At 38.1% G+C, this 12,773-nt stretch overlaps 1 protein-coding gene across 1 annotated transcript in view; it reads left to right on the forward strand.

Moving 5' to 3' along the window:
- Positions 1-11,269, forward strand: part of LOC127189423 (aldehyde dehydrogenase 1A1) — a 35,602-nt gene extending 24,333 nt beyond the window's left edge. Inside the window, exons 7-11 of the mRNA XM_051146236.1 lie at positions 1,035-1,148; positions 4,340-4,442; positions 6,186-6,370; positions 8,257-8,421; positions 11,108-11,269. Coding sequence (XP_051002193.1) covers positions 1,035-1,148; positions 4,340-4,442; positions 6,186-6,370; positions 8,257-8,421; positions 11,108-11,269 — 729 coding nt within the window. The remainder of the gene's footprint in view (positions 1-1,034; positions 1,149-4,339; positions 4,443-6,185; positions 6,371-8,256; positions 8,422-11,107) is intronic.
- The last annotated feature ends 1,504 nt before the right edge of the window (positions 11,270-12,773 follow it).

Genomic DNA, 12,773 nt, shown 5'->3' on the forward strand with positions numbered 1-12,773 from the left:
TCCATTATATTAGTTTTAATAAGGCTGAAGCTTGGAAGACACTGTGATAATATGCTTGCTGTGATATTGCACCAATATGCAAAGAATATACACAATCATCCATATTCACTTGTCTATTATAGATTTTTCATTTTCATTCCTGTTCAAAATGCAGAGTACATGACACTTTTATGTAATTAACCAAAAGGTATGATTTCATCTCTTTAAAAGAAGTTAATGAGTTTTGTCCTGCATATCATACCAAAAACTCAAAAGGGCAATTTAGAATTTTGAAAAGGGAAAGAATGTCTTTAAGATATTTTTTTCATGCTGGGCACAGTGGCACATACCTTTCAGCCCAGCACTCTAGGAGGCAGAAACAGGCAGATCTCTGTAAGTTCAAAGCCAGCCTGATCCACAAGGTAAGTCCAGGACAGGACTGGCTACACAGAAAAACCCTGTCTCAAAAAATATTTTTTTTCATTTCAAACGAAAATTACCAAAATTTGTCAAAAATGAGGCATTTTTGATTCAAATATCATGAAATTTTAATGTGACTATTAAGCAGTAGTTCTATCTTTGATGCTTTTGATGGTCTCAGAATCATTCTGCCACTTTCATACCATGTGGAAAGGCCTTGCCTAGGTCATATATCACTGATCAAACAATACCACTAGGGATTGTAACTTAACTGTACTGCCAAAAAAGTCAACACTGAAAACTTGACCTCTTTTTAGATTTTCTGGACATGTACTTTATCACTCATCCTTGGATCCTGTTTCAATAAGTTCTTCCTCTTTACATTTGGCATAGCTAACCATTGGGACTCTGAACTATGGATGAGATATTTGGCTTTGGAAGAAAGTGTTTCTCAGTAATATCATCTTTGAGTACATTTTTTTTGGGTCTAAGAGAAGAAGTAGTAATAATAAAGAGTAAATACTTGAGTGAAATTTTCTTGGTAGAAAACCTCATGAGGTTAGAATAAGAAAGCAGCTCCAAACGTGTTCTCACCCTGCTGTGAACTAAAGTCTTGATCTGTTGACCACTTGTAGGCAGGGTTTCCTCCTGGCGTGGTGAACATTGTTCCTGGTTATGGGCCCACTGCAGGGGCAGCCATCTCCTCTCACATGGACATCGACAAAGTGGCCTTCACGGGATCAACACAGGTAGTGCCAATCTCTGAACGTCTAATCTCCTGCAAGAACAAAATGCTCTCTGCAGCTATTTCTCAGCCAACACTTTTAAAATAAAAGTTGCTTCCATAATTTATAACTTAATATATCCCTGAAATATGTCTATCAAGCCCAAGTGGATGAATTTAGGAGAAAAGAAAATACCTGTTGCTAATTTAGGGAGATTATAATTTTCAATGTGTTTATTACCAGCTTTTAGAAATGTAACCCTTGAGCCTGTCACACTTTCTTTGTTTTTCATGGACAGTAGAAAAATAGTACATGGTGGAAAATCTCTGGTTGAGATATGGTAAAAACAAAAATAAAAATAAACTTGTATTCAGGATTTCCTATGGGAAAAAAGAACACGGGAGAATATCCAACCTATGCTGATAATGTCCATAATGGCAATGCTATAGGCTGACATCATAGCAGGGAAAGAAAAGACTGGCAGAGAGAATCCTGAGGTTTCCTACCCACTGCAACAGGGAATCCATGTGCATTTCTGGGTTCAAATCTATGCTCTCTTTTCCAGTCCGTGTTCGCTGATGCTTTCTGGTCCTGATCCCCACAGCAGCATGAATGCTAAATTGTCTTAACTGACTCTGATCCAAGGATGTTTTGAGGTCTCTTTATATGCTCCCCAAAAAAGTAATAATTAAAAGATCAGGCAACATATTGGCTCAAATTCCAATCTAGCCCTCTAAGTTCTATGCCAAATTTGAGTTTTTTTATTTGAAGAACACAAGGATGGTAATTACTGTTTTAGTGTAACATCTCTTCTACATAATAAAAGTGAGAACAGGTAGAATAAGACAGTTAACACCTCTTTGAGAAATGACCTTAGTCACTATTTTTAGTTTTCCCATGTTTTGGGTTGTGGGCATCGGCTCCTCTCACCTGACCCCCAAGTGTTCCCACACTGCTCTGGTGCTTCTCATCAAGGTCTAAGAAAACCATGAATTAAACAATGTTTCCATCTGTGTCCCCACTGTCTGGGATTCATAATCAAGAGCATGTGTGTCCTTGTGGATTTATCTCTTTCTCTTGTCTGGGTAGACTCAAAGATGACTCTTTTGTCTGGGATTAGCCAGAGGATGGTGTACAACTACTTCTAAATAACAAAATAAGGACAATATGATTTTAGAAGCCACAGCGAGTGAAAATGACATTAGTCCAACACAAATGCTCTGTGGAAACTTCTCCATTCTCAACTTTTGTTCCCTGACTTCTATGAAAGGTCCCTGAACCATTTTTTTTTAACCCAGAGACTAGAGATAGATTGAACTTTTCATTCTCACAGCAGTGAAAACAGCCTAACATAAATTTAATGTAATTTAGACATTAAGAGTTTTATAATTCTTTTTTGAATACAACTGTGGCCACACAATGTACAACACATTTTTTTGAACACTGGTCATCTCTGTTTCACATAGAATGCACCAAGAAATGAACAGTTTAGATGTTTACCTTGATGAAAGTCCTCTTCAGGAAAATAATATTTTACTTTATCAAAGTAAGGGAACAAAATCATGGGATTAAAAATTATTATTTGTTTTCTAAAAAAATTCACATGAGCTTTACAATGTTTACCTGAATGTTCAATATATATATAATAGTTACTCCTCACTCACATTTCTAACCAGCTTTCCTAGTCATTCTTTTGCCATGTGTAACTTTAAGAAATTTCTTCTGCTCTTACTGCCTTAACTAAGACAAACGTTAGCAGACGTTTTCAACTATCCTGACTGGGCAACTTAAAAAGGATAGCATTTGTTATACAGAAAATAGAAACTTCTTAAATGAAAATAGTCACAAAAACTGTACTATAGAGTCCCCACATGGTGGCACACACCACTATCCCCACTTGGGAAGAGAAGCAGGAGGGCCACAGGGTCGAAGCCAGACTGAGCTACACAGGGACTCATTGTTAGAAATAAAAGATGTGATAAAAGGAGGGAAGTCCGTTGCTTGAAAGACTGGAAGGGAAGATAAACCTCAGGCAGGGCTTCCCGGGACCTGACTGCTTTTTCTTCATTTCTATTCATCTAAGAGTTTATTTGACTTACAAAATAGTTAATGAAATGAATTTTTAGTAGAATGATTATCTTTTCTGCAAAACATAATAGCAAATGCAGTATTCCCATAGACATTATCTCCACACTCTGATGAAGAGAAATATTTCATTAAAATCCAACATATAAGATACCACAGGAAACCCACAGGATTAAAGAGGCAAAATATAATGGGTACCTCTAGACAACAAGCAGAAGTTCTTTTCATTACAATGTGGTCTTTGTGTACATAAAGAAGTAAAAGTCATTATAAAAGCTAGATTTAAAGATGGCAAACAAGAACTCTTGTTTAGAAAATAACCTTCAATGGAAGAGAGCCAAAAAGAGAAAGAAAAATGGAATAAAAGCCATGTCTTCTTTTATATGAAGGAACCATAAATTAAAGAAAAAACTAAAACAGCAAGATTCTAGCCAAGGCAAGCAGAGCACAGAGCTCAGAGCCACTGTCTTTTTCAATGTCTGCTGTGCAGTGATGTGTATAGGAAAAACAGAAGCAAAGCATCAAGGAGGTAACAGTGGGGATGGATCAAAACCTACCAACCATGAGCAGACCATGATAAGCACACAGGGAAGGAGAAAATGGCAGTCTGTTGGGAAAGGTTTTGCAGATATGCAGGATACCATTTGGGGAATCCTAGGAGTGTTTTCATGTCCTTCTGGAGACCAAGGAAAAAGAACCATACCCATCAAGAGTCATCCAAGAAGGACTCATGGAGATTCTGTGCCAAAAGATGAGCCCAAACAAAGAAGTACACCAGAAAGGTGAGAAGTCAACACATGAGGTGTTTGGGGGATACTTCTGATCAGATGCAGAGAGGAAGTTCTGATGAAGATGAAAAATAGCTTCTTGTCTGCCCACACATCAAGGCAGCTTTCACAGTTACGGTGTCTTCTCTTCTGCCCATGAGCATTTTCTGATTAATCTTGCATTTGCAGGATTAATGGTAGAGGCTTTTACATCTGCAGGTGCCAGATTCTGAACAGCACCATTTAATGGTTTCTCCCAAATGAAATGGAATGGTAGCACAGCTTTCCTATCGACGGAAAGCATTAAATTGAAGCTATGTACAGAACACACTAAGCCTCCTCCTTTGCCGTGTTTGGTTTCAGGTTGGCAAATTAATCAAAGAAGCTGCAGGGAAAAGCAACCTGAAGAGGGTCACCCTGGAGCTTGGGGGAAAGAGCCCTTGCATCGTGTTCGCGGATGCTGACTGTGAGTACAAGTCCTCTGATAGCACCTCACCTTCCTCCCCCTGATGCCTGGTGATGTCACACAGTTACCTGGAGTCTTACAATTGACTTTGCTTCAAGGGAAAAGGAATTAAGTAGAGTCCGTAGTAACACTGGAAACCTTAAATTGTTGCATGGTGTAAAATTAAACACAGATAAGATTTTGTCCTGGGTTGAAACAGATTGCTACTTTGTAGTGGCAATGTGAGGTAGTATGAATGGTAATGTATCTAGGGTCTATAATCTGTTTTGTTAATTCTATATCCATAATTGTGTTGAGTACATGAGATATCTAAAACATATAGAGCCAAAACATATATAGAGAGAGAGTCAGCAGTTTTACATTTGCTTTCTGCCTTCACTCAGTATATGGGGATAGCCAGAAGAATATTATACCTGTTAAAATATTTTCTCATTTTCTGACTAATGTTAGTGAAGTTAAAATATGTTAATTTATCATTTAGATTTGACTCCAGCCATAATGTTCCAAGTTGTCCTGATTTTACTACAGATGAAATCTCAGGTCACTTTCTAAATAGAAGTAATCTCACTGAAAACCACGGTCAAACATTCATTTGCCTCTTCCTTCAATAGTTGCATAATTATGAGACTATAAACACAAATGGCACGTGGAATTTGCCCTTGTCATTGCTGTAATCCTTATTGGAGATTTAGAACACACTTCCTGGTTACCATCCAACACATGGCACGTTCCCTAGTTTATCACTTTGGAAGCTCTCCTCGCCACAACTGAAGCAGTTGTGACTGGCTTGCCGATCGACGCCCATTTCTATACTGTTGAATAGAATCTTTCAGCTCCCTCATTTCAAAAATTCTCCCTCCCTGACTCGCTCTCTCTGTGTCTCTGTGTCTCTGTGTCTCTGTGTCTCTGTGTCTCTGTCTGTCTCTCTCTGTCTCTGTTTTCTGTCTGTCTGTCTGTCTGTCTGTCTGTCTGTCTCTCTCTCTCTTATACACACACACACACACACACACACACACACACACACACTTTTCTTTTCATTAGACAATATTCTAATAAAAACTATGGATGTACTGTACTACATAAACTTAGCAATGAATTTACAGGCATGCATGACATAGGCTTTAGGTAGATTTTGGAATTGTCTTGCCTGGAGTAAGATTCATATGGTCAGTGATGATTCTGAATACTAATGGGTTTTGTTGTTTTCAGAAATATAAATTTTCTCACTGATCAAAGTATATGAATGTCTTGAAATTACTTAAGGCAACATACACTTCAGATTTCATTTTTTTTATATAGTTAAAACCTGAATCTAAAAGTTGTCATAAAATCTTCATCTTTAAAAAGAGTTATAAAATTATTTGTATTGCTATTTGTTCTTATAATCAAATCTGTGTTCTTAGTAAAGTCTGTGCGAAGACATACAAGTATAGCACCTCTTTCCAGATTCCTTTTGTTGTTATTATTTCATGTAAATAAAAAGATCACCAAGATTATTTTGTCACCTGGCTTCTAAGAAGTGGAATATACTGAGTCTATGATTGCTTAGTGATTCTTCTTTTTACCATATCACAATTTTTCATCTGAAGAAAAAAATTGATTTTAAATATTTATTTTGATTTAGACATTGTGCATGTGTGCACACAATGTGCACCCACATGCATACATGTGTACATACATATGTGCGGCAATATTTATGCTTTATAAAGTACTTCTTCTCCAATGTAAATGTTTTATTTGCAGTGGATATTGCTGTTGAGTTTGCACACCATGGAGTATTCTACCATCAAGGCCAATGTTGTGTAGCAGCATCCAGAATTTTTGTTGAGGAATCAATTTACGATGAGTTCGTGAGAAGAAGTGTCGAGCGAGCTAAGAAATATGTTCTTGGAAATCCTCTGAACTCAGGAATAAATCAAGGCCCTCAGGCAAGTATACAATAAAAATGCAAGCATTTTCAGCACAAGAATAAAGAATCCTACTCAGAACTAATAGAGTTCATTTTACGGCTTAGCTATGGACTTTGTTGGTGGATATTATTACCTTCATTTCATTATATAAAGAGGCTAATTTCCAGTAGAAAAGAAGTCATTCTGTTTTGTGTTGACCAATTTTTTATAGGTCTAGAAATAGATTAGGAACAATACTGGGAATTAAACATGGAAAGGTGTGAGGAGATGCCCCAGTGGATAAAGCACTTACGCAAGTGTGAGGTTCAGAGTTCAAATTGCAGTACCCACTTGAATGCGTGGTAGCCAAAATTCAACCTCAAAGTTCAAGAGATAAGGCAGAGATTTTCCAAGGCAAGATGGACAACCAAGCTTGTAAGTTCTGGGTTCATAGAGACAGCCTATCTAGATAAATTGAGTAAGAGTAGAAAGTTAGAGTAAAAGTAAAAGCAGTTGATGTCAACTTCTGGCTTCTAAACACATTACACTGTTGTATGTGCAAATGCATGCACATCACATGCACATATACACAAGAATAAAAAAGGAAAATTGGACAATATTATCAATTTCTTGATTTCTTCAATACGCGTAATTTTTGCTTTCTATTATAATTCTTAGACCTCTTGGAGATTATTATATATATCTCTCATTTCTCCCTCATAGCCAATCTTTCACTGCAGCCACCATTCTACAAATATAAGTAACAGAGCACCCTCTGAACCATCTGCAGGGTACTGAATCTCTCATGTAATGATTTGATAAGGTTTCTTGACAATCATGGTTTTTAGGCTTCTGAAAATTTTCTCTTTGTTATCAAAAGGTACTGTGGGGTATTTTTCTGTGTAGCTAGGTCTGCCGTAAATATGAATGTCTTTGTCTATCTCACTCAAGGAAACCCTTTTCCTTTTACACAGCTTTTGTTCAACACAGAAAAAAATACCCTGGCCCTTCATATTTAGTTTCTTGGTTTGTAATTGTTCTGTGTGTGTGTGTGTGTGTGTGTGTGTGTGTGTGTGTGTGTGCGTGTGTACGAATACTGCCACACTTTGGGCTAGCTGTTTGAACCAATGATATGAAACCTAAGAATTACTCAATCATTCCCTCCATCAACTATGAAAACTGTGATAATAGAAAGCCCATACATCTCAGCAAGTAGATTGACTGTTAAGTGATTCTCATTTGCCAGCCAGATTTCTTCTGGTCTCTTTTTTCTATTATTTCTCATGAAAAATATTATTTAAAACATGACAAATCTGTGACAACAATCTTATTATTTAGACATGATCTATTTCATAGAACAGGAAGATATTAAGTAGTTCTTATTAGAAGCTGGAACGTAACATACTGAATTGAATGGCACAACATCCCAAACTGATTATATGTGGTATGGGAGGGCAGCCACACCAGTAGCCAGGACCCAAGAACAGGCAGATTAAATCTATGAAGAATACAGATCTCCTACAATCAATCAAAAGTGTCTGCTTCCACCAGACCTGAGTCAAAGTCCTCCTCCCCATCTCTCCATTATTTCCATAAGGACTGGCTTTCCAGGCATATGTGCTAAATCATTAGCAAACTTCTTTCAAAGTGAATAAATGACAGTTGTATAAGGGCTCCATATATTTCCGCTTTCACTTTGACAATTGCTGAGCTTATGTAATTGTACTGTTTACAAAATCTAAAGCTTTCTTTCCTAAAAATTCACAGAAAAAAAAATCCACACCCGAGCAGAATGGGCTGCACCTCTTCCTGGTATTTCAAAGTGTCAGACTTAACAGGGTATCCTGGAGGTCAGGAGCCTCGTCTTCATTATACGTTTATGGTTTTCATTCCTTTTCCTTTTCCCTGTGGTTTCTTTCAACTAGATTGACAAGGAACAACACGATAAAATACTTGATCTCATTGAGAGTGGGAAGAAAGAGGGAGCCAAACTGGAGTGTGGTGGTGGACGCTGGGGCAACAAGGGCTTCTTTGTTCAGCCCACGGTCTTCTCCAATGTTAATGATGAGATGCGCATTGCCAAAGAGGAGGTAAGTTTCCACATGGTTCTGTGTTTGCCATGTTCTCTGTGTGTAATCTGTGCGTTGAAGGATTATTAATATATAATGTGGAATTATTATTTTAGTGAAATCAGTGGTATAACCAGCTTTATACCCAAATAACCACACAGAAAGACCAGGATCTATTTAATTAGCCTATAGCACAATGCTGCATAATAATTACTCCCTCCTAAACCTCCATGCTAGTATAGTTTCCTCCCATTCTGTTTTCCTACTTTATACCTGATTTAAAAATCATCTCCTAAGCCCAGTTCACTTCTCCTGGTGTCTCCTGGTCTCCTCATGGCTTCATCCTCTCCTTCCTTCCTTCTCTTTCTCCTCCCCTCACTGGATCAGGATTTCCCACCCTATTCTCTGTTATTGCTCAGCATTAGCTAGTTTGTTTTTATTGACAATAGAGAAAACAAATGGTAACATGTTTACACAAACTTGTAACAGGAGATACTTAGAATAAACATCACAGTGTGATGTCCTGATTGAAACAAGATAGTGGAGTAGAGGAATCAGCGTTAGAATAAACAAGGGTAAACTGTACACAGTTCACAAGAACATTATGCCCCAACAGCTCTATGTGTCCCTCTAAAGTCCTCAGCTCCTTGACCAACATTCCCAGAAAGTGCTTGACGATACAGTCTTAAGCTATTGGTGATCAATGCTAAACAGTAAGGGATCCAAGTGGCCTGCAAGAAGTTTCTGAGCAACACAGACCAAAGTATACAGCAGCTTTTATAGGGGCTTTATTCACAACCTTAGATGAATGGAAAATGACCCTTTCATTTGTAAAAAGAAGAATAAATGCACACATACTGTGTTATAAATGCCAGGCACAGAACAACATATACTGAATGACCTCAGGTATAGAAAAAACATAAAAATTTCAAACTCACAGAGATAGGATGTCCTGGCTTTATATGGAAAGTAAACATGAGGTCTGGGAAGTTGAATCTAAGTATTATCAGTAAAGATGGTACTTAGATAAACAGCATATAACTAAAAGAAACTGGCTTGTAATTAAAATGGTAACTAATATACATCTTGATTACAAAGGCTTTTTACTATATGCAGAAATATGAACACTTGCCAGAGATGATGAAAGTGTTATGCACTAGAAAACACAGTGATCAACAACACACAATCATAATTTCCCCATTCAATAAATTTATATTCATGTCCCTGATATGACAGAGGGCCTAAGAGGTAATTTTCTTTACCTCCACAATGTCAACAAATAAAGAGAAATGGGCATTATTCAGCTTTGCAAGAAGAAGAAATAAATATAAAGAACAGAAATAAAAACCATGAATGTGGATCATCCAACATACTTAGGTTGTCTGCATCAATTCATTCCTCAACTGCATTTGAATTCCTGTTCTTATTGGCCAGTTCTTCTTTGATTAGAACTATTGTTCTTGTAGACCTTGATTAACGTGGGTGGGAAAGACAATAAAGCCAAAAACAATCTCCATTCAAGCAAACATTTATTGTGCTCCTGTAATGTACTCGTTGGAATATCTTATTTGCTGCTTCGAAATGGGTGCCTGGAGCCTACACTGCATCTGCTAAGTTGATGTAGCTCTGAGCAAACCTGCTCTGCCCTGCACTACCTGCTTCCCATTTGCAATGCTCACACGGTCATGCTTCCCCCCGTGCAGGGTCATGATGGAGTGTAGAACCCCAGGATCTTCCCCGAGCCTGCAGGGAGTGGCCACTAACTGCCCCATACCACTCAAATTGACTTGGAACCAGAAAACCATTTGACACCTCTGTGTTTTTGCTAACCCATTTTCATACTTCCCAGGAAAGTACACTAACATTTCAAGAAACCTCTTTCATTTAATTTTGAGAACCATTGTATCAAAATACAAAGGCTTGATATCTATGAGAAAACCCAATTATTTCTTCTTACCTCTGGGGTGAGATAGAGAGCTGTGGCAGGGGGGGGAGGGCGGTACTTTTCTGACTAGATTCCAACAGAAATGAAAGACGGGCTCATATTGGAATAATCAAGTTGAGATAATAGCCACTGCCAGGGACCTCAGGGTTTGAGTGGGGTACGGTAGTTCCAGAGTTAGCCTCCTATTAGTGAGTCATTTTGTTTGGTAATGGTGTGTAGAAATGGGTGACAAAAAGCAATAACAACTGTGCTATGTTACACAATATTTATAATTATGAAATGATCCAAATACAGTAGAGTGGCTGATATTTAAACCAATGATACACTGATGTTTAAGGAATAAACACTGTTCTCAGTCATTGTCTATTTGTTACTCTTAGAGCAAAGGACTGCTTTCTTGGTCTTGTTGCCTTGTGCAGTAACTTGGACAATGAAGAAAACTAGGCTTAAAGTTTAAAATGTTTCCAAGGAAACGATGCAGTTAGTATCTGATGTTCAGCCCTTATGCTCTGTGCAATTCTGTCTCAGCATCTAAGAGTATATGCTGTCATAATGACTGGCATCTATCCTGCTCCACAATGAATGTCAAACATGATCACAACCTGTGTCCATGTCCACTGCTTATGACCACCTGTTTGAGTTTTACCAAGAGGTCTGACAGGAGAGACAATACCTTAGCCAACATACAATGATTTCTAAGGAAACATATGCAGTATATTTAAAATATACAGTTAACCCGTTTTTTGTGTCATTCTTGGGTAGATATTTGGACCAGTGCAACAGATCATGAAGTTCAAGTCCATGGACGATGTGATCAAGAGAGCAAACAATACTACCTATGGCCTAGCAGCAGGAGTCTTCACGAAAGACCTGGACAGAGCCATAACTATGTCTTCTGCTCTGCAGGCAGGGGTAGTGTGGTAAGTGCAGCTGAAGTGAGGGGTGCCCTTCCTGTACCAGCCACGTGGGCTGAATATTCCTTTGAAATTATCTGACCTGGTAAGTGAAGGCTTTCGTGGGACATGCCCCTTGGGCTAGTATGCAGATATAAGTGAGTATATACCATTTGATTCTTTCTGCTTCTGGGTTAACCCACTCATTATGATCATTTCTAGCTCAATCCATTTATCCATCAATTTCGGGAATTCCTTGTTTTTAATAGCTGAGTAGTATTCCATAGTGTATATGTACCACAGTTTCTTTATCCACTCTTCTACTGAGGGACACTTAGGCTGTTTCCATGTTCTGAAACTGGGACAGAGGGGAGGGCATCCTATTGGGACTCTAAATGAGAGACACATGGGAGAATAGCAAAATAAAAGGATTCAGAGGGTCCTAGAAACCTACAAGTAGAACAATATGATAGGCAGATTTGGGCCCAGGGGTCCCGCTCAAACTAAGGCACCAGCCAAGGACAATACAGGAGGTAAACTTTAAACCCCTTCCCAGATCTAGCCATTGGTCAGAATATTCTCCACAGTTGAGTGGAGAGTGTGATATGACTTTCTCACGTACTCTGGTGCCTCACATTTGACCATGTCCCCTGGAGGGGGAGACCTGGTGGCACTCAGAGGAAGGACAGCAGGTTGCCAAGAAGAGACTTGATACCCTATGAGAATATACAGGGGGAGGTAATCCCCCTCAGGAACAGTCATAGGGGAGGGGAATAATGGGAAAATGGGTGGGGGAGGGAGGAATGGGAGGATACAAGGGATGGGATAAACATTGAGATGTAACAAGAATAAATTAATAAAAAAAAAAAAGGGAAAAAAAAAGAAATTATCTGACCTACTAAAAAAGTAATTGTCTAATTGTTTATAAAGCCAAATTAATTTTATCCAACTTTTTCAAGTTACTTTTCTGAAACACTTTATGGATATTTACTTTGTACATTATACCAATTGCTAGATCATTTTAAGGTACTTGGTACTATTTTAAACAATGGCAGTAAAAGGCGAGTTGTTTTCTTCAAGTTTAATTATGCTAGACAATGTTTGGGTGCCTTACACATTCTGAAAGTTATTATTGTTGTTGCTTTTGTCATTATTACTTCCCATAATGAGTATTAGACCTGATGCTTCACACATTCTAGTCATGTGCTCGATCCCTCAGCCCTGTCTGCAGATATATATAGACTGAAACTGGTCCAGGTTAGCCTTGAACTTGTCATCCTCCTCCTCCAGGCTCAAGAGGAGCTGGGATTCTGTGTGTGCATCTCAGGCAAAGTGCTATGAAGCTTATATATTAGATTCTTACTCTGGGATTTTCTTTTCTTCTTCTTCTTCTTCTTCTTCTTCTTCTTCTTCTTCTTCTTCTTCTTCTTCTTCTTCTTCTTTTTCTTAGAGATGTCAATTTTTTAGAAGAACGTAATAAATTTTATGAAGCAATTTCACTTTTGACCTAGTTTATTCTTTGATTTCTGTAATTT

Source organism: Acomys russatus, chromosome 5, assembly GCF_903995435.1.
Source record: "Acomys russatus chromosome 5, mAcoRus1.1, whole genome shotgun sequence".
Taxonomy (NCBI): domain Eukaryota; kingdom Metazoa; phylum Chordata; class Mammalia; order Rodentia; family Muridae; genus Acomys; species Acomys russatus.